The 23,793-nt window shown below is 36.1% G+C and overlaps 1 protein-coding gene across 1 annotated transcript in view; it reads right to left on the reverse strand.

Annotated features, from left to right (window-relative positions):
- MYO3A (myosin IIIA) overlaps positions 1-23,793 on the reverse strand; it is a 242,248-nt gene that overhangs the window by 86,446 nt on the left and 132,009 nt on the right. The window contains exons 13-15 of the mRNA XM_032244076.1: positions 21,518-21,616; positions 21,315-21,429; positions 3,564-3,690 (exon numbers count right to left, since the gene is read on the reverse strand). Coding sequence (XP_032099967.1) covers positions 3,564-3,690; positions 21,315-21,429; positions 21,518-21,616 — 341 coding nt within the window. The remainder of the gene's footprint in view (positions 1-3,563; positions 3,691-21,314; positions 21,430-21,517; positions 21,617-23,793) is intronic.

A 23,793-nucleotide genomic window follows, 5' to 3' on the forward strand; every position in this document is an offset into this window, starting at 1 on the left:
AAAAAAAAAAAAAAAAAAAAAAAAAAAAAAAAAAAAAAAAGGCCAGGATAAATATTTTAAGCACAAATCTGTGTTCATATTTTCTACTATTTTCTTAACATAGGCTACCTAAATTCAGCAATTTTTCAAAAATATGTAAATATGTAAAAGATTTTTTTTTTTTAAGACAAAGTCTTGCTCTGTCACCCAGGCTAGTGTGCTGCAGCACAATTTGGCTCCCTACAGCCTCAAACTCCTGGGCTTAAGAGATTCTCCCACCTCAGCCTCCCATGCAGCTGGGACCACAGGTGTGTGACAACCTGCCTGGCTAATTACTATTATTATTATTATTTGGTAGAGATGAGGTTTTACGATATTGCCCAGGCTGGTCTTGACCTCCTGGACTCAATAAAGTTTTTGATATATATGATTTAACTGCTTTTCAAAAACTCTGAGCCAATTACACTTCTCTCAGCCAAATAAAACACCAATAATTTCAATTCAATTTTATGGATACCAGAGACTATCATTTTTTAAAATAGTCAATTTGATAGGACAAAATGTTTGCTTTTTACTTACTTGTAATTGATTCCTAGTGAAGCTGAGTACTTTATTCTTTCATATTTTTATTGATAATTTGTTTCTTAGTTTGAAAATTGCAGTATTTTCATTGATATGTTCATCTTTTCCTGATCAATTTATATGAACCTCTTCATAGCTTAAAGAAATGATTTGCTATATATGTTGCAAATATTTTCCCTCAGTTTCAAAATTGTACTTTAATTTTATTTATGTTTTCTTTTTTCAGTATGAAAGTTTTAATTTTTATGTAGCCAAATACCCATTTTTTTTTAAAGAAAATCATTTCTGCTTTTGATTTTCTACACATAAACTCCTTCAAGTCCTTTCTCCCCTCAATATTATATAAACCCATTTCAGTCTCTTTAATGATTTTTTTTACATTTGAATTTATGTATGTTTGGAATTCATTATGGTATACAGTATATGAGAATGATTCAAATTCCTCCTCCCCCAGATGGCTAGCCAGTTCCCTGCAATACTGATTCCCTAGTGATTTGTATATGTCATCTTTGGTAATATACCTTGGATCTGTTTCTGAGCAGTGTCTCCCACTGATCTGTATGTTCATTTCTGTTTCTACATTGTTTATTTATTTGACATACATTTATTGTCTACTACATACTAGGCATTTTACCTGGGGATATATTGCTCAGTACAATACTTTCTAAAACAAAGCACTAGTCCTGATGGTCTTTATCCAGAAAGAATGGCAAGCTAATCAAGAAATTTAAGCAGGAAGATAAAAGGAGAAGGATGAGGAGGAGCAGAAGGAGAGAGAGAGGGAGGTGGAGGTGAAGATGGAAAGGGAAAGGGGGAGACTGAGAGAACCCACTGATACTGGGTTATGTGGTTTCTGAAAGAATTGTGGAGAATGGCCTGGAAAAAAATCAATTCTTGATGCGAAATGATCAACTGGGAGGTTACTTAGTTCAGGTGAGAAGTGATGTTGTTTCTGATGAGAATGCCGACAATGGTGGTAAAGAGAAGTGGTCAGATTTGAGAGATATTTATGGGATAAAATGGTCAGACCTGGTGCTTAGCTGAAAGAAGGTACCTGTAAGACCATATGGAAATGCAGTTTTGGTTTGGACATAATTCCTTGTAACTTTGAATTAGAAATCATTTTAATGTAAATTAATAAAATTTCTACTTTCCATGAGTGGTTTTCCAGAAAGTATTTTATTTAATTTTAATGATATTCATATTAATATCAACTTTTTATAACCTACCTGACTGTCTTCTGTTATGCACAAATAGGTTCTGACTCATCAAAATCATTTTTTGGTTTGATTGTTTCTAGGTATACCCTTATCTACAACCTATCTCAATTGCAACTCATTCCATTGGCTGCTGCTAGCTCTTCTAAATATGATCAGATGGTGAGATTTAAATCTTATCAATAGAGTTGTCAGATTATTCCTTCTACTTCTGATATATTAATATCATACATGTCAATTAAAATTTTTTATATATGGAAAATTCAAACATGTTTCCTCAAGGTTTCCAGGCACATGCCAGTCACTACATGCCAACTCCAGACACTTATGCTACTGTATTACCACACTGGTTCCAAAGACTCAGTGGGGTAGAGTTTATAGGTATCTTGGGGACAGGTCCAGACAAGGATAATGTGGTATGTAGCCTCCTAAAACTACCCCATCTCATCCTGTTCTTAAGTATAAATCAGAAAAAAGTATATAAATAGAAAGTTTTATTATGATTCTCCATTTTTTTTTTGAGACAAAGTCTTGCTCCATTACCCAGGCTGGAGTATAGTGGCATGATCTTAGCTCACTGCAACCTCTGCCTCCAGGTTCAAGTGATTCTCTTGCCTCAGCCTCCCCTCTCAAGTAGCTGAGACTACAGATGCATGTTACCATCCTTGGCTAATTTTTGTATTTTTAGTAGACACGAGGTTTTGCCATGTTGGCCAGGTTGGTCTTGAACTCCTGACCACAGGTGATCTACCAGCCTTGGCCTCCCAAAGTCCTGGGATTACAACTGTGAGCCACTGCACCCAGCCTGATTCTTCATTTGTTATTTTAAATGAAACAGCAAATATGGAATTATGAAAGCATGTGCCAATATTAAAAATAAAATGCTGGGTGTGGTGGCTCACGCCTGTAATCCTAACACTTTGGAAAGCCAAGGCGGGCGGATCATGAGGTTGGGAGATGGAGACCATCCTGGCTAACACAGTGAAACCCTGACTCCACTAAAAATACAAAAAATTAGCCGGGCATGGTGGTATGCGCCTGTAGTCCCAGCTACTCAGGAGTCTGAGGCAGGAGAATTGCTTGAACCTGGGAGGTGGAGGTTGCAGTGAGCTGACAGCGCACCACTGCACTCCAGCCTGGGTGACAAAGCACGATTCCGTCTCAAAAAAAAATAAAATAAAATAAAACAAAATAAAATAACAGAGCATACTAGCCAATACTAAACAGAAAAAAGCTATGCTCTTGAAGATATTAATGGAAAACATTAAACTACTGGAATAATTGATAAAACTCTACTATTAAGAAAAAACTTGATTTGAAGCAAATACTATGATGTGCTTCTCTTGTGTAGAAAATGATTGCAAAATTAATCAACCCAGGATGAATGGGTATAAAATATATCTAGTATGAAAACATACAGGCCTTTATTACTTGTGAAATGATATAGATGCTAAATCTACAGGACAAAAACTTATAATTCTTTTTCAGATCAGTTTACTTAATGTTAACTATATGTGCTTTTATATCAAAATATAAATAGCTCCCAAAATAGTCATAAAAGCCTAATCTTTAGAAACATTTTCTAAGTAATTAGTTAATTTGTAGGCATGAAGATGTTTTAAGTAGTGGACTTCTAAAATTTAATTTTACACAAATTAAATCTGAGTATTTTTTTTAAGGATTCTATGTTAGCACAATTGCTTGAAATGATCCTTATGTGATACTTATGGTATGTCATAAGACTTTGAAAGAGTTCAGTTTTCAATAGAAGATAATAAAACTTACAGTTCTCCAGGGCTGTATGATTAGAAATGTGGCTCTTGTCAATCTGGTGTTCAGTTGCTACAGAAGAAAATTCAATGTTGCCAACATTCAAGATTGCAGTGAGTATGCTGTATATACTTCCAAGTTGCTGAAACACACCACAGAAACATTAGCATCATTTTTCCCTTGAGTACAGCCAAGCAGTGACTATGGCTGGGAACAGAATGGGAGAGAACCCTCAGTCTCTATCATATCTATCCACAGACTATGATGATGCCACACTGAGATCCAAGTAGGCTTGGCCTTATTCATTATTTTAACCTCAGAGGTTAGCATAGTGCCTGTTACCCAGTAAGTGCTTAAAAATATTTTATAAATGCAAATATCTATAAAAAATAAAAATAAGAAGCTGTTCTCAATAGATAAATCTATCCATGCAGAATTTAACTTCAGAACTTAGTGTGGTTGTTACCATATGGATTTTTATTGAGGCCATCTTAAAAGTGAGGCTATATGTGTGAATAAAGGAGAGTTAAGAAAGAAAAATCAAAAGATCCCAGCACCCAAATCAAAGGATATGCGTGGTTTATGTATAAGCATAAGACTTTTTTGTTTTTTTTTTTTTAATCAATGGCTCACTTGCTCAGGCTAAAGTGCAGTGGCACTGTCTCAGCTCACTGCAACCTCTGCCTCCTGGGCTCAAGTGATCCTCTCACCTAAGCCCCTTGTGTAGCTGGGACTACAGTTGCATGCCACCATGCCCAGCTAATTTTTTTTTAAATATAAATTTGTAGAGACAGTGTCTTGTCATGTTGCCCAGGCTGGTCTTGAACTCCTGGGCTCAAGCGATCTGTCCACACTGGACTCTCAAAGTGCTGGCACTATAAGTATAAACCACTGTGCCAGGCCACATAAGAAGTCTGGATGACAGTGTAGAGTTTATAGTAGTTATTACTTCTTTCCTATACATTCCTAAATAAGGTACATCAAATTACATTCAGAAACATGTATACACATACATATGATTCTTTTTGGAGACACTGAAGGCATATGTCAAGGAGTCTATGGTAATCCTAGCTCTTCAACTATGTTCGTGGTGCACTGAAGTACAGGAAAGAGACAAAATTCTTTATTGTTTTTACAAGTTGCTGCATCTATTCCAGCCCAGATTCTATACTTAATAAAGTGATTATTCCATCCTCTCTCATATTCCAAGTCAAGATAAAAGCTGGATGTGAAAAAAACATCTTCAAGGATATGCACTTACTCATACATACTACACATAAATATATATTTAACAAATATATAAACAACAAATATATTTGTTGAATTAATATATATGTGGGATATTTATTTATTGATTTAATTAACATATATTTTATGGCAGGCACTGTTCTAGTCACAGGTAATTCAGCAGCAGACAGACTGAAGATACTGGTTTCCTTGGGGTGTTCAGGCTGTGGGGAGGCAGACAGTAAGAAAATAAGCAAATAAATAAACATGATATGTTCAGAAAAATATTACAAGGGTTATGAAGAAAATAGAGCTAAGAAGTGCTTATTTAATAAAGTGGAACGTTCCTGGGAAAGGATGAGCAGGCTTTTTCAGTCAGGTCAGGGAAGGGTGCCCTCAGAGGAAGCAATGGTGAAGCTGAAGCCTGAATGACAGGAAGGCGCCAGACATGAACTTGAATCAGACTATTCTAGGCAGAGGACAACAAAAGTAAAGTCCTTCCTACAGGAAAGAAGGAAGACCCACGACGGCTGGAGCATGAGGAGGAACAATAGTACAGTAAGAATTCAGAGAGGTAAGCCTGGGCAAGACCACCGAGGCTCCCTGGGCTAACAGAAAGAGCTTAGAGCTGGGCATTGTGGCTCACGCCTATAATCCCAGCACTTTGGAAGGCCAGGGTGGGCGGATCACTTGAGGTCAGGAGTTTGAGACCAGACTGGCCAACATAGTGAATTTAGTATAAAAATTACTACATTTTTGTACTAAAAATACAAAAATTAGCTGAGCATGGTGGCATTCACCTGTAATCCCAGCTACTCAGGAGGCTGAGGCAGGAGAATCTCTTGAACCCAGGAGGCAGGGGCTGCAGTGAGCCGAGATTGCATCACTGAACTCCAGCCTAGTGACAGAGTGAGACTCGGCTGCAAAAAAAAAAAAAAAAAAAAAAAAAAAAAAGCTTTGGTTTGATTTTGTGCTAATTGCCATAGAAAGCTACCAGAGATTTCAGAGCAGGAAGCAAAATTATCTTTTATATTTTAAATCGATGAGTCTGGTTATCCTGTGAAACTGAGTGGATTGGGGCAAGATGGAAAACTCAGGACACTACTGCAGTGGTCTAGGTGAGAGATGACAGTGGCTTGGATTTAACAGTAAATGGTAGACATGGAAAGAAGTAAATGGATATAAGGTGTATTTCAGAAGTGGAACAATACATATGCTGATTGACTAGATGTAAATAATTTTTGTAAGAAAATTCTGTTAAGGATTTACCATTTGTAATATGTATAACTTGCAATGAAGCAACCAGTATGGGCTTTCATGGCTTTCAGGTGGAAAAATTCATACAGCATCTGACATTGTACTATATATTTCTTGAGGAAACTATGCACCTTAGGAAAAACAACAACAACAACCTATTAAAAAGTACCTTTCAGCTGATATTTAGTTGTGTCATCTGGTGTATCATACATTTCCCTGGGCATATTTCAGGTGTTACTCCTACTCAATTTTCATTATAACCTCTCTGAACAATTTAAAAGTGGGCAAAGGATATAAACAGACACTTCTCAAAAGAAGACATATGTACAGCTAACAATCATATGAAAAAAAGCTCAATGTCACTGACCATTAGAGAAATGCAAATCAAAACCACAGTGAGATACCATCTCACATCAATCAGGATAGCTATTATTAAAAAGTCAAAAAATAACAGATGCTGGTGAGGTCATGGAGAAAAAGGAACACTTCTACACTGTTGGTGGAAGTCTGAATTAGTTCAACCATAGTAGGATACAGCGTGGTGATTCCTCAAAGACCAAAAGACAGAAATACTATTTGATCCAGAAATTCCATTACTGGGTATGTATACCAAAATAAATATAATTTGTTCTATTATAAAGACATGCACACATCTGCTCATTGCAGCACCATTCACAATAGTGAAGACATGGAATCAACCTAAATGCCCATCAATGATACATTGGATAAAGAAAATGTGGTATATATACACTATGGAATACTATGTAGCCACAAAAAAGGAACAGGATCATGTCCTTTGCAGGGACATGGATGGACTAGGGGCCATTCTCCTTAGCAAAATAATGGAGGAACAGAAAACCAAATACTGCAGGTTTTCACTTACATGTGAGAGCTAAATGATCAGAACGCATGAACACACAGAGGGGAACAACACACACTGGGGCCTATTGGAGGGTGGAGGGTAGGAGGCCTGGCACAGGGTAGGAGGGAGAGGGTCAGGAAAAACACTGGGTACTAGGCTTAATACCTGGGTGATGAAATAATCTGTACAACAAAGCCCCAAGACACACTTTTACCTACGCAAACAAACCTGCACAGGTACTCTGAACTTAAATAAAAGTTGTTAAATGTGTTTTTTATCCTAGATAAGGATGTTACCAACATAATGAGTATAAGACTGGCCTATGAACTTGGAATTATATAATAAAATGATGCAGAATTCCATCATAAAGTGTAAGGGATTGGTTGAATCCAGTAAAACAGTGAAGAGACTTGGCTGTATATAGAGTTGCATCTACAAATCCTACCTATCCAAACCTGCAGAAAAATTGTTCAGAGAGGTTATAATGAAAATTGAGTAGGAGTAACATCTGAAATATGCCCAGAGAAATGTATGATACACCAGGTTACACAACTAAATATCAGCTGAAAGGTGCAGCTTGGGCTTCCCCATCTGGATCTGATGAGAATAGATCCAGATCTATGGCTTGGATTAAATGACCTTAAAACAGTGGTTCTCAATGTGGGAGAAGGAGTAACAACTCTGCCACCACAGACATTGGCAATGTTTGGAGACATTATTGGTTGTTACAAATGGGGTTGGAGTGCTACTGGCATCTACGGAGAAGAGGTCAAGGGTGCTGCTAAACATCCTACACCGCACAGGAGAAACCCCACAAGAATTACTGGACCCAAATGTAAATAATACTGAGGTTGAGAAACCTTGTCCCAGAGAAATGCAGGATCTAGATTCTGGACAAAGTCTCAACATTCTTTGTCCCCAAAGAATGGTCCTGAACTTTCAGTGTCAGCTCATAATCCTAGGAAAATATAAAAATAAGAATAGAGGCACTGAAGTAAATGAAATTTGTAGTATCTATTGTGGGTTGAATTGCGCCCCCCTCAGATTCATATGTTGAAGTCCTAACCCCCAGTACGCAGAATGAGGTCTTATTTGGAAATACGGTCATTGCAAATGTAAACAGTTAAGATGAGGTCATACTGGAGTAGGGTGGACTCTTAATCTACTATACTGGTGTCTGTTTAAAAGATCATGTGAAAAGACAGACACACACAAGGAGAACACAATGTGAAGACAAATTTAGGTGGAGATGGGGATATGCATCTGCAATACAAGAATACCAATGATTACTGGGGAAGCACCAGAAACTAGGAGCAGAGCATTGAGCAGATTCTTCCTCACAACCCTCGGGAGAAGCAAACCCTGTTCACATCCTAATCTCAGAATTTGAGCCTCTTGCGCTGTCAACAATAAATTTCTGTGGTTTAAGCCACCAAGTGTGTGGTAGTTTGTTACAGCAGGCCTAGCAAACTAAGCTTTTTTGTTAGATTTATGAATAAGGTATGTAATCTTGGAATAATCAATGTGTTTACTCTTAAATATCTAAAACTGTTAAGACAATATGTGAGACATAGTAAAGATCATATTAGTGACATAGTAAATCATCTGACAATTAGTCTTGTGACTTAAATTTAAATACTTATTTGATATTACACTTCTGACTTTTAATTTGAAAAGCAGAACATATTTTGATTGCAAACCGCATTCAAATGTAAAAGATAACTTGATTTACTACATTTATAATTTTGAATTATTAGATCTTCTTATACACTAAGTTTAAGTACATAAGAAAATTTGGTAAATTATTAGAAAATTTAGAAAGCACTTATCAGTCTTTATAAACCTCTGTCCTTCATTTGGAGTGTTTGACAGACTGAGATGTACTAAACCTTTATATAAGTTGAAGTGTTAAAGAAAATTTACTTATGTTTCTTTAGGGCAATATAAAGTTATATTTATGAGTTAAATGACAAAGCACAACTAACAGAAAGGTTTTTTTATATTCTTATACAAAAACTGCTGGATTCACAAACTGAATAAAATGATGAGTGAGCAGAATTTTTAAGCTTAAGAAAAAATCTATAGATACATGGTTCAAAATCACTAGTACATATATTGAATTATTTAAATAAAAACAACTGTAAATTATCCTTTCTGAGCACAAGCATACCTTCTTTGGATATTAAAACAACTACCAGGTGAACTGCTTGCACTTAGTTGCATATTTATCTATCAAGGTGATGGTCGGTCATACCTAGACTCCAAAGCATGATTAACACACAGTTTGCCCCTGGCATGATCCTCTTCTTGGCCAGTCTCCTTGCCTCTGGTCTTGCCACTCACCAATCTGTCTTCCACATGGGTGTCAGAGTGACTTTTCTAACAGGCAAATCACATTATCCTATGTCTCAGTTAAAATCTTTCAGTGGCCCCTATTACCCTAGTAATAAAGCTCCAGCTTCCTACCAAGGCATGAGAAGGAAGGTGCCACATCTTCCTGTGCCTGACTGCCTGTCCATTGCCATTTCCAGCCAGTTTTCTTTGACATATTTCAGCCAGCCAAACTCCTCATAGGTTCCCATGCATCGCACGTTATTTGGTTATTTTCATGTCTCAGTTCTGGCGTATGCTCTTCTTTTTTCTCATTCTGGGGTGTTCTTTTTTCCACCCCAGACTTCATGTTTCCGTGAAATTCTCTGCTGTTACAGAGTTGACTACATTTTATTTAAATGATGCCTAGTGTACATTTCTTCTATTAGCTTATAAACTTACTGAGGACAGAGACTGTGACTAGTTCATATCTCTAATTTTTAGTACAGGTCCTGGTACACAGGTAGTACCAATAAATGCTTGTCAGACTGTTTTATTTGGTTTCAGTCAAGTGACAGTACAATTTCCTTCACTTTCAAAACATAATCTCTCCTATTTGTTTTACATCCATAAGACTCTTAATCTGTCCTTCACTGTTTCTACTTACCTTTCTCAGAATTTTTTAAAAAATCTAAATGTCCCCTTCTTTTGATGTCAAACTTTGCATCCTGAACGAGTGGTTAGATTTTATGAGAACAAAAAGTCTCACTAAGCCAAGTTGTTTTTTTTTCCAAAAACCAATTAACTTCTCTAAGTGAACAGAGCCCTGTGGTTGGGAAATACACGATTTCCTTTTCTGTGATTTTGTTTTGGGAATAGAAGCTACAGTCCATGCTGGGTAGACTGAGTTTGGTGCACAGAGTTGTTTTGGCAACATGTGCTAAGTCCTTTCTTAGGGACTCAGCCTATACCTGATGCCTGATACCCATGTAAGAGAGGGCTGGGAAAGAGGGCAATGACCAGACCTCAAAGGAGGTGGGGATCATCACGGACCAGGACAAAGTGGCCCATCCCTGGTGGATATGGCGCCATCCAGTCTAATCCTTGGAGAGCCAAGGTACTAATGCTCCTGTTGAGAAAGGACAGGGAGGCAGGCTGAGTTGGAGGTAGGCTGAGAAGAAGGGAGGCTGGGGAGCAGGGTACCCAGGATAGGGTATTACTGCAACTCACATGCCAGGCAGATATGAACTGATGGGACAGAAGAAGATGCTCTGCAATCAGCATTTGCAGCTGTTGGTACATGAGATATTAATATGTTCCCTATTCTTAGGTTCAATTCTGCAGATACTTTAAGCAATAAAATGGCATGCACAATCTGCAAAGACTAGAAGGAAATTAAATGCCCCTCAATTTTAGTCATGGAAACATAGAGTTGGAAGTGACTCGGAAATTAATTATCCCTTTTCCCTCCTTTTACCGGTAAATAAGCTTAGACCACAAAGTTTAATTATTGGATGCACAACCAGAAATAAGCAGTGTCAAGGACTTTAGCCCAGGGATCTTGACTCCCTAGCACAGAATTATTTTTATTTTGCCAACTACCTCCTTGGTCCTCTTTTTTAGTTTAAGTCATCAGTGTTGGCCAAATCATGGCATTCTGGAATTACAACTTATTTTATGCTTTTAGAATGAAAAAAATAACTAGGTATCAAATTATTATTTTAAAAGTATTACAAATGACTAACTAAATGGGATATACACACCCTTTCCATTCTGACCAAAACCAATTTTTAAAAATGAAGTATTTCATGGAAATTCAATACTTTGTGTGATACTTTAAAATATTTAACTTCTTTCACAAATATTATTTGATCATAACTAAAGATATAACTGATAATCTGAAGAAAACATGCTAGCATGTGATTTTAGACTATCATAAGAAATGAAAGCACAGTTAAAACAGAAAAAAGGCATTTTCATCTTAGACATAAGACATATGACTTTGTGCAAAAATCCCCCACAGAAATGCTCATTATATGGTAAAAATTGTCTCTAATTGAGACAGACCACTCATTGAATCATCAAGCTTTTGTGAATCATCAAACTACCAATCATTTATTTTAAAACTATGGCAGTGAAATGACTTAGGAAATCATATAATTTAACGGTTTCAGAGTTTTCCAGTTGGTGTTATTTTAGAGATTATCTGATTCTGATTTGCTCATCATCACTTAGGATTGTGCTGAATCACAAATGCACGCATGAATTGTAAACGCTGAGAGCATTTAAAGGGACACATACACTGGGCGTCCTGTCAACATCAATGAGAGAGAGTGGGAGAGAAAGTGAGAGAAAAAGACTCCATTGGAGAGTCACTGAATTGTGCTGCAGTAAACTGTGAAGGGAGCATGCTGTGCTTAGAGGATATCAAAACCATGCCACTTATCTTGATATTAAAACTTGTCTTTTACTATCAAAATAGATTAGAAGCAGCTATTGGCAAAGAACATATCCAAGAAAGCCAATAAGGTAGCGTAAAAAATCAATACTGGGATAAAAAGGAAGTAAATACCCATGCAGTTTAATTATGCCAAATCCAAACTGGGGCAGTCTCTGCTTTTAGATGGGAGGCCACCACATCTAGGAGAATCACCTTGAACTGGACCAAAAGTCTTCCCAAAATATCTAGCAGTGGTTGTGCTTCAGCTCCAGAAACAGATGTTATATTTTCCTTTATCCTAAGCTATATGTTTGGATGTTCAAAAGCATTGAATATGTTTAAATTTGGAATATACAGTTTGAAATAAATAAATTATATTTGTCAGCAGATGCTAGCTGCAAAACTTGTTTCATTTTAATGTTAGTACACATTAGTGGTACTAAACAAAGCAACAGAAAGGAGTTCAGCCAAACACAAGTGTAACACTGCCTCTAATGAGTGGGACTTCGAAGTAAACAAACCAATTAAAAATGAATCCTTGCTTCTAAGATAGCGAACTCTGGAAAAGTGAATGTGTAATAAGCAGATCAACTCTGAAGACAAAAGACAGGGAAAAGGACTATGAAGAGGCCCATCCTCTAGTCACAGGCAGGCACTACCTTGCTTGTCGTACATCTTCCAGTTAGGAGGATGCCCTGAGCTCCTACTAGCTGCTCCTGTTTACCCCTAACCAAGTATCCAACAGAGCCTGGCCACAGTTCAAAAGGAGCTTCTACCACTAGCAACACTGATCTTATGACCAAGGATTGAGGAAAAGAATGACTCTTGCTTTTTTCTTTATTCCATGAATCCCAAATAAATTGGTTCTGCTTCTGAGGCAGGACACTGAGTGCTTGGATCAGCTTGTCTCCATAGGTACCAGCTGTGAAAAGGCTAAAGACCAGGTTAGGGAGGGCCGAGGGAGGGGAAGTGATGCAGTGAAGGGCAAAGGTCCAGATTTGAAACTGAATTTTGGCAGGGGGGAAAGATGCACCTAGAAGATTCATCTGGGTCATGCCCAGGAAAGGGTAGGGGTAGGGGTACAATTAGGGTTAGGCTGACTAATAAGAGCAAAAGACTTAAGTGGTCATTTATGATGCCTGGGACATCAGAATTAGAGCATAAGAATGAGACTGTATCTAGAATAGGGTGGCATGTGGAGTGTCCTTGGAATGTGTCCCTAGCTCATCAGCCATTTTTGGGTAGAGGCCACATATCACCTTGAACATGGCTGAAACTCACGCTTTCTGAGTCAGGGAGTTCCTCTCCCAGAGTTGAAGCCATTATGAATACACTTATTTCTCTAGTATTAAAAATATCACCAGGCGCAGTGACTCATGCCTGTAATTTCAGCTACTTGGGAGGGTGAGGCAAGAGGATCACTTAAGGCCAGCTTCAAGGCTAGCCTGGGCAACACAGTGAGACCCATCTCTACAAATTTTGTTTAAAAAAGTTAGCTGGGCATGGTGGTAATCGCCTGTAGTCCCAGGCAATCAGGAGGCTGAGGTGGGAGGATAAATTGAACTCAGGAGTTTGAAACTGCAGTGGGCTATGATTTCATTCTGCACTCCAGCCTGGGCAACACAGAGAGATCCCATTACAAAAGAGAAAAACAAAAAACAAAAAACAAAAAACAAAAAAGCTATTTTCCGGGTCCTGACTCCAGGTCCTACAGACCTTGTTCCCAAAAGACAATCAGGTAAGGTCAATGGCACAAATTTCAGCATGTTTGAAATAGGTTAGGATGTCTATCATGCAGACCTCATGGTATGTACAAGGATATATACACTCTATCCTTTACATGACGTAACCAAGATAAGTTCTAAATGCTTAGTTATCTCTCAATTGTTCAACTTCTAACCACTCCTCATCATTTTCTTTCAACTCTCAGACAAAAGGTGCTATTGGTCAAACAAATCTTCCTGTCCTTATACATCAATCCAGACATCTTGCCAACCTTTGCTGCTTTATTGTTTTGGAGGGAAGGAGATGGGGGAATGAGATTCACATATTGGTGACTGAAGAACCAGGTACTGGCCGGGCACGGTGGCTCACGCCTGTAATCCCAGCACTTTGGGAGGCCGAGGTGGGTGGATCACGAGGTCAAGAGATCGAGACCATCCTGGTCAACATAGTGAAACCCCGTCTCTACTAAAAATACAAAAAATCAGCTGGGCATGGTGGCGCATGCCTGTAATCCCAGCTACTCAGGAGGCTGAGGTGGAGAATTGCCTGAACCCAGGAGGCGGAGGTTGCGGTGAGCCGAGATCGTGCCACTGCACTCCAGCCTGGGCAACAAGAGTGAAACTCCGTCTCAAAAAAAAAAAAAAAAAAAAAAAAAAGAACCAGGTACTGTCTCACTGTAACAAATTACAGCTAACAGCAAGGCCCAAAAGCTTCTCCAAAAGCTCTCAGAGAGACTGCATTAAATAATGCAGTCTTTTTCTTGCATTTTATAGCCTAAAAGCCATCTAATAATGCATTGAGAGAGAGAAGGTCCCCATTCATCTCCTTTCTGACCTAGAGACCACAGAACCATCAAGTTCCCAAATTACAGCTGCAGTGTAGTAAATAGCCTAACTTGTCAGCCCAAAGTCCCAGGTAGGGTTCATGAATCAATGGAGAAAATGCATTATTCAGAAATGAAGATGGTCAAGTTGGAGTCTCTACTTTTAATCCAAAAGTTATTTAACTTTAGCTCAAGACTTTTTGTGAGTAAAGCATCTTCCTAAGTATGCATTCAATCTTGGCTTGCTATTGAGGCGAGTGTACAACTTTCTTATCCTTATAATTCACGATGTTCTGGTAAAATCAGAACCCTTTGGGGTTATCATTGCAATTACTCCCACTCTGGTCCCAAGAGGAGTTGTTAATAATTCCTGATTGGTGCTGGAAATAGCCTTCCAGGTACCCTCTGGCTCCTCAACCTCTCTCTCACCTATGTGTCCCTACAACAAATTAATTCCTCTAGAAACATAGTAGCAATGTTTATTCAGAACTCAATGAGAGATTCTAAATTCTGGGCCTATAAAAGTAGTCAGGAAACAGTCTCCTTATCAAATCTGAATTCCTCTTGGTTAAGGAGAAAGCCCATACTAGAAAAGTTTACTTTAAAGTTGAAATGTTTCTCAACAACCATTGTTTGACTGTTACACACCAGATTATAGTAATCCCCTCTAATCCATGGGGGATACCTTCCAAGGTCTCCATTGGATTCCCAAAATCACAGATGGTACTAAACTCTCTCTATATGTACTATGTTTTTTTGATTTGATAACCAACATAGCTACCAAGTGGCTAAGGGTCAGGTAGCATATACAGCATGGATATGCTAGACATAGAGATGATTCATTTATCAGGATGGAGGGAGTGGGATGGCAGGAGGTTTCATCACACTACTCAGCATTGTATACTATTTAAAGCTGTTTATTTCTAGAATTTTCTGCTTAATATTTTCAAACTGCAGTTGACTACAGGTAACTGAGATGGCAGAAAATAAAACTGCAGATAAGAGGGGACTACTGTACTCTAAATATTCATTGTGACAGATCCTGTCTGGTTTGTCAGTTAAGTCTAAGAAAGTTCCTTTCATAGCAATTTTTATTTCTCATTTCTTAAGTTAGAGTGGCCAACCTGTCATATCATTATTCTACATTTTCCATTCTTACATAGATTATACAAAACAAAATCTCTCTTTCAAGAAGTCCTTATTAAATAAGATAGTTCTGAACTAAATAATTTGAATTCCATTTGAATCTATGTATTCTTATTATATCAGATAACTGTCTGAAACATCTCTGGGTTACAGAGTTAGCTTTGGGAAGATGGATTAGTGAAGATCTCTATGATCTTAATGGACAAAGATGGCACTGGATTTATCTAAACTTCCCTTGCAAGGCAGGGCCCTAATTTCAAACCAAAATAAAATCAATTTATTCTGCTTCTTCTCCAACTTCACCCAGTTAGTAAAGATCACACTTTATCTGCTAGGCCCAAGGTCTTGAAAACATCCCCCCAGTCCCCACCTCCTGTAAGCCTGAAGCAAGGATACTCAAGATAGACCTAAAAGCTTTCAAAGAGAAGGCAAGACTGAGAGACTTCTGTCAGAGCTGCCAACAACAGAAGTTCCCTATTTGGAGAGTACGCCCAAAGCACTTACATCTTTACAAGTACTGCTTTTGGCCATCAGATGGATCATGGAACTAAAGTTATTGCTGATAGCCTTCCATTTTAGAAGGAAGTCAACAGTGCCTTACAAGCGGCTACAAAATCATTAGATTCAATAATTTCATAGCATACAGTTTGAATAATTTTTATAAACTTTCACTTCCATTAGCATTTCTACACTTCATATATTGCTGATTAAATTTTCTAATTTTTTTGAGAAAAAGAATTTTTTTGTTTTTGTTTTTTAGCTTAAGCTCTTAGTAGAGATCTGATAACCCAAGAAATCTTGGTAAACTTCTTAAGCAGACATATTGAATGTTTAAAGCTGCAGGAGTATCACTTATCAAAATGAAATGAAAATTCAACAAACTGCAGAAAGAGTTCATCTGAAATTCCAGAAAGAGTTCATCTGAATTCCTGATTTACATTCAGAATAAAATCTTCTTTTGTCATACACTCTGAATCAACACAGCAAACAATAAGTTGTTAAGAGTAAAGTCTGAAAGCTTCTCTAAAAGCCTTAGGAGTCCCTATTAAACACAATACTTTGTTATAAAAATTAAAAAATACAACCTTTGGGACATAAGGAAGTGTTTATTACTCAGGGATAAATTTCTAGCCTTAAATGCTTTCATTATTCAATTAAAAATATAAAGAAAGAGAGGAACCAAGTATTCTCTTGTGAAAAAAGAAAAGAAGAAACAAATGAATAATAAAAATATAAAAATCAAATTAAAATCAATAATACAGACAATGAAAACATTTATCAGATGGGTAAATGCATTCAATAGCCATTGTTGTGGTTCTGCTTTTTTCTTTTATTAAAGATTCAAAACCCATTGTAAACCCAATTAAATATAAAAGAGAACAAAGGCAAAAAAGAGAATTTCTCATTGGAATGAGAAAGGAAATAAAGCCAGGGATACAGGATCAATTTAAAGTATTATAAGAAAATTCAGCAAGCAAATCTATGGCATAAGATTTCATGATAATTTTTTAGCAAAATACATATAACCCAAAAAAGAAGAGCAAATTCAAATAGATGATTATCCTAGAAGAATTAGAAAGGCACTTAAAAACTCAATATCAAAAAGGCCCAAGGGTCAGAGGCACACACAGTTGAGTTTTACCCTAATCTTTATTTAAGGTTTTAAAAGACATGTCTCCAATCTTCTCTAATGATAAGAATCACTTGGGGTGCTGGTAATGGCACAGAATACTAGGTCTCTCTCTCAGAAATTTCCATATGGTAGGTGTGGTTAAGACTCATGTATGTGTGTTGAGGTGCTTCTTATCTTCCAAGAACATTGAAAATGATTTTAACTCACATAGGCCAAAGAAAAAAGAAAGAAGCTCACTGCCATAACTTTAGTAATCAAATCTGATATGAAAGAAAACCAAACAATAGATATATTTCATTGCTAAATATATAGATGCAAAAATTCTAAATAAAGCACAAGCTCATAGATACAGAAGTTTATCAAATAGATGGACTCTATTGGGTTTATTTTCAAGAACATTTGAAAATATTAAGAAATTTGTCAACATAAAATGGAGACATCAACAAAGTGCTGTAGGCAAAAAATATAATTATATCAATAGCTGCTGAAAAAACATTTAATAAAATTCAGCAGAATTCCTAATAACAACCCTAAGTAAAACAACAATAAAAGGAAATTAATTATGATAAATATTATTTTTCAAAAAATAGCAAAACACCAAAACTATTTCATTTAAAATCAGAAACTGATTGAGAGGCCTACTATAATCATTATTGCTTAATATTGACTTTGACTAGTCTTAGATGATCTAAGTACAAAAAAAAAAAAAAAAGAAGAAGAAAGAAAGAAATGACTGACATAACATGAAAGTGGTAAAACTCTTCTTTTTGCTAATGACCCGATTATATATTTCAAAAATTCTACCAATGGAAATATCCTCTCACTTATAATAGAAACCTTAACATAGTTATCAATAAATTTAAAAATAAGGCACAAGTTCTAGATGAATATAACTATAGATTATTATTAAAAAGTCAAAACAGCATCTAAACAAATGGAAAGTCATATAACAAAAAGTACATAAGTTACGTCAAAATTTGGGATGAGAAGACATAAATATCATGAAAATAACAGTGCTCCAAAAATTAATATATAAATTCAATACAATTCTAATTAAAAGTCCAACTGGGGTTGTTGGAACTGAACAAATTGATCTTACAGTTTACATGGATAAGCCATGCTAAACAATAGCTAAGGAAAGTATGGAAAAGAATAAAGTGAGAACAAGAATAGCCTTACTAGACAGATGTCTTACTAGAGAAACACAGAATCAAACCACTGTAATCAAGTCAAAATAATCCTGCTATAGAAAGAGAAAACATAGATTGATGGCTAAAATAGAGGCATCGAAAATAGATTACATGTCATAAGAGGGCTTAATATAGGATAAATCAATTCTGGCTCTCCATCTGGAATAAAAGAAACGTAGTGCTCCATCTGGTACCATAAAATAAATTTCAAGTGGATTAATGATAAATTTATTATTTAAACTTTCAAGAAAATCTGGGAGACTACATGTACTACCTAGAGTCAGGGGAAAACATTTAAACAGAAACTAGAGACCTAGATGTAAAGAACAAAAAGGTAAATTTGTTTGAATAAACAAAAATTAAAATTTCATTATGGTAAACAATATAACAAAAAGTAAGTCACAGAAAAATTTTACAACTATAAAAACATTTATAACACAAATGATAGAAAACTTATAATGTATATAACATTCAATGAGCTCTTAAAAATTGACATAAAACATATAAATAATTCAATAAAAGGGGCAACATATATAAATATACAATTCATAAGAGTAAATATAAGCAGCTGGCAAACAAATGGAAAGATGTTCAAATATATTATTTCTCAAGGATATGCAAATTTAAAATGAGATATTACTTTCACCCATCAGACTAGTAAATATTTAAAAGGCCACGACACATTGCTGGCAGGAATAAGTGGGGGAAGGGTATTAATATGTATTAATATGCATCATTGGTGGAAATGTGAAGTGCTACGGAATTATCAGAAGGCAATCTTGCAATTTCTATTCGAATTTAAAATACATATACCTTTTAACCCACAAATTCCACTACTAGGAACATATCCCATAGAAAGAAATTCACCAGTCAATAACAACATACTTCAGCTTTGCTCATGATGGCAAAGATCTGAAAACATTCATAGTTATATGCCCAGTCGTAACTGAATAGCTGAATAAATTATGGTAGTACACACCATGGAATATTACACTGCCTTTAAAAAAAAGTGAGTCAGTGATTTGAAGGGATTTTCACAGGTATTGCTGAATAAGAAAAATCAGATATAGAAAAGTGTGTATAATATAATCCCATATTAATAAAACAGTGACCATCTCAGCATATATATGCATGTGTCCACATTTGTGTATATGTGTGTGTGTGTGTGTGTGTGTCTATGTATAAATAAGACTCTAGGACTAGGTAAATAAATATGGAATATTGGACCATGTATACATCCATTAGCTGAGAAAGAGAAAGATAGCAGATACAGATATAAGGAGGTAAGATGGGGAAGAGAGAGCTGAACAAAAAGATTTTTTAAAGGCTCTAGAAATTGACAAGCTGATCTTCAAATTTATATTAAAGCTTAAGGGACTGACCCTGAAAGGCCAAAAATATTTTAAAAAAAGAACAAAGTCATAGGACTCATGCTTCCCAATCTCAATACTTATTATACAGCTACAATATTCATGTGTGATACTGGTATAATATAAATATATAAATCAATGAGATAGACTTGATTGTGGTCAATTGATATTTGACCAAGAACAATGGGGAAAGAATAATCTTTCCAACAATGGTGCTGGTACACTGAATGTCCAGAAGCAAAAGAATGAAGTTGGATTCCTACCTCACAACATACGCAAAAATTAACTCACAATGGAACAATGTCCTAAATGTAAAAGCTAAAACTATACAACTATAAGAAGAAAGCTTAGGCATAAATCTTTGTGACCTTGGATTAGGCAATGGTTTTCTATATAACACCAAAATCACAAGCAATAAAAGAAAAATAGATAAATTGAACTTCATAAAATATAAAAAACTGTTGTGCTTCAAAGGACACCATCAAAAAAGGGAAAATATAACAAATGGGATTTTTTTCTTGAAAATCAGATTCTGATAAGGGGCTAGTATGTAGAATATAAAAAAATTCTACAACTCAATAATAAAAAGACAATAACCCAATTCAAAAATATGCTAAAGACCTGAACAGACATTTCTCCAAAAAAGATCCAGAGATGACCAATAAATACATGAAAAGAAGTTCAGCATCGTAAGTTATTAGGGAAATTCAACCAAACCTTCATGTGATACCTCTTCACATCCACTAGAATCACTGTAATCAAAATGACAGATCACAATAAGTGATGGTGAAGATGTGGAGTAACTGGAACCTTCATACAGTGCTGGTGGGAATGTAAAATGGTCCAGTGATTTTGGAAAACAGTTGGACAATTTAGTGAAAAGGTTAAACACAGAGTTACCCTATGATTCAGCATTTGTACTGCTAGGTATATATCAAAGATAAATGAACACTTATGTCTACACAAAAAGTTGTACACGAATGTTCATAGCAGCATTATTCATAACAAACAAAAAGCAAAAATAACCCAAATGTTGCCCATCTACTAATGAATGAGCAAATAACATGAAGTATACTGATAAAATGAAATATTATTCAACAATAAAAAATGAAATACTGATACATGCTACAAAAATGGATGAACCTTGCAAACATTATGTTAAGTGAGAGAAACCAGTCACAAAGGATCACATAGTATATGATCCCACATATGTAAAATGTCCAGAAAAATCAGATTTATACTGACAAAGTAGCAGTGAAGTCAGAATTGAGAGTAAATGTTAATTGCTACCATATTTCTTTTTGGGGTGAAAAATTTATAATATGAAAATATTCTAAAAATGATTATGGTAATGAATACATATCTTTATAATATACTAAAAGTCACTGAAATATACACTTTAAATGGGTGAATTATATTGTATGTGAATTACATCTTAATAAAGTTGTTAGCGAAATGATTGCACTAACAAAAACATGCACATTTATGCATTTATGTAAAATTATATATATTTTTTATATATATTCTACATTTCCCATATATGGGAAATATAAGTATAAATAAAATAAAAGATTAAGAACAAAACAATTTAATTATCTCTCAAGGCCACTATTTCTTCACCTATAAAGTAAATATTATATTTCCAGTTATTTCATAAGGCTGTTATGAAGTGCTTCATAAAGCACTTAGGCTGACATATATCAATCACTCAATAAATGCTCTTAACATTTAGTGATGATAAAAAGATACTTAAAAGAGAGGTTCAAGTGTCTTTCGTACTTACCTCCATTGTAAAACCTATGACTTTGAAACATTGCTCAATTAATTCATACTGAGATTTATAGAAACTATTATTCATGATGTCATGTACTGTTCTGAGGTGGTCATTTTGTAGGTACCTGAAAAAAATATAAAAGGAAGGGTAAAAGTCTAAAATTAAGTGGAAAGTGAAAGCATTATTCATGAAAGTATAACCTGGTAGATTACCTGGGAGGCTTATTTTCAGGAAGTTTGTAATGGGCTAGTTTCTTCTTTTCAGCTAAACCAGCATAAATGTAGTAAAAAATATGAAAATTTTTTTCTCCACTGGAAAAAAGATATTTTCAGTAAGGTAGTTAGTAAGAATATTTGTTTAAGTTATTTGACAATATAATTATTCAAACCATGACTGTGAGTGCTGCAATGGGCTTTTCTGAATACTGCATTTGGCTTTCTGTGGTCGTTATTGTTGTCATTATCTTCAACAACCACTCTCATTAAATTCTAGACATTATCTTAATCACTTCATATGAATCATTCAGCATACATTTGTGAGTGACTTCCAGGCATTGTTCCAAGTGCTGGGGATACAGTGGGATCAAAACCTGTCAAAAATTCCTAACTTCTTAGAGTTTACATGCCAATGGAACAGACAGAAAAAGAATATATACAGCCATGCCAATGGCGATAAACACTACATTATCTCATTAACCCACCATAAGCCCCTGAGGTGGGCATGTGTTTCCCATTTTATGTAGAAGGAAACTGAGGCTTAGAGCTGCCAATCTCCCCCAAAGCTGCAGGACTGATGATGAATATGGATTTGAATCATGTCTATTTGACTCCAAAGCCCACGTCTTTAACCACCTTTTAATATTGTCTTTCTGAGGCTCAGTTTTCTCACTTGTGTGAGGAATCTCTTCCTTATAAGTCTCAAATCCCATGACTCTGCGGTTCTAAGTAGTATAAATAGCATTTTCCAGATGCTGCAATAATGTCTTTAAGGGAATATGGATCACAACAGGGTAAGTTTCCACTTCAGGATGCTCCACAACATAATTCCTTGGACCTCAGGGTCCCCTCTCCTTCTTCCGTCATGTCTTCCTTCTGCTCTGGTGGGCTCCAGGGAAAGATCACACTTTCAGGTTCTCTACTGAAATAGCAGAGGATGAATTGCTTGCTCTATAGTTTCCCCATCTCTACTGCCCTGCTTTGCTTCCACTCTTGATGACCCTCGTGGTCAGCTGGGACACCTGGGGTTTGCATCTCTCTGTGGCATTCCCATTCTCATCCTCCCACTAGATCCTCCTCTTGTTTTAGGGTGGTCCTCAATCTTCACTTGACTGTTTACTCCTTTATCACTAGGCTCACAGGCTGGGGTTGGGACAGGGTAGGATTTTTCTTATAGGGATTAAATTAATTATAATGTTTCAACCAGAAGGCCTTGCTGTCTTCACTTCTTTCTATTATTACTTCTCTTTCAGTTGGTATAAAACTCTCAACCTCACCACAAAGCTTTGGATGTCACCATAGGGGTTGGGGCAGGAGACACTAAAGTGTTGTGGTTACTCCCCTTCCTGCCACTCTTGGCAGTGGCCTCAACTGTGCTCTGGGTCCTCAACTCATCACACCCAAGATGGAAACTTCAGGGGCAGCTTGTATCCCCCCTCTTCCTGCTCCTTTCCTTCACCCCATTCACAGCCTTTATCAGCACTCTTAGGGGGCCAATGAAATATTTTCAGAAAAGGAATTATTATTACTAAGCTAATTTTTAGTAGAACAGAGGAGCCTTTGAATTCTTTTCCATATGAAGTATATGGAACAGAAAAAAAGCCTACTTCATGATATGCATACTTATACACAAATCATTTTACTTAAAAGGTTAAGAAAAAACTTAAAAACATGTCAGGGGTCTTCTGTCTTCTCCTCCTATATATTGTGCAGTATCATCTCAGTGGAGATGGAAATTTTACTGTTGCTCTCTAGAAATTATTCATTCTTTCAGTACACAGAAGTTTTCTTCAGAATCAACAGTAACTCAAACATATCCATATGTATTTACTCTTCCAATAATGCAGTAAAAGATATTTGGAGTTTTAGAGAAACTGTGGCTTTATTTTATAATCTCTAGTTTTAATCCAAGGTTCTGCCAAAAGCCATTACAAGAATAATTTTTACAGAAGCTCATTGAGGGCTCTAACACATAAGTCATGTAGGTTTAAAATAACATTAAAGGTTTGTTACATGTGAGACACTAATAACTATTGAAGGTACTCTGGTCTCTCTTGAAAGTTAACAAATAGAAATAGTTAATATGAAAGTGTAGAGCTTGATAAGGTGAATAATGCAGATCTCTGTTCTTCCGTGTTAGTATTTCAAAAGGAAGGAAGACATTTTCTAAAGAGAAAAGTTACAATGATATTGGTTAGCACGCATTCTGCACTGAGAGTCTGATGAGTGAAAGGAGGGTCTTACATAACTAGAGAAGTTATGTTCCATTCCAT

This window comes from Sapajus apella, unplaced genomic scaffold (assembly GCF_009761245.1).
Source record: "Sapajus apella isolate SASKATOON/1434 unplaced genomic scaffold, GSC_monkey_1.0 scaffold53, whole genome shotgun sequence".
Lineage (NCBI taxonomy): Eukaryota > Metazoa > Chordata > Mammalia > Primates > Cebidae > Sapajus > Sapajus apella.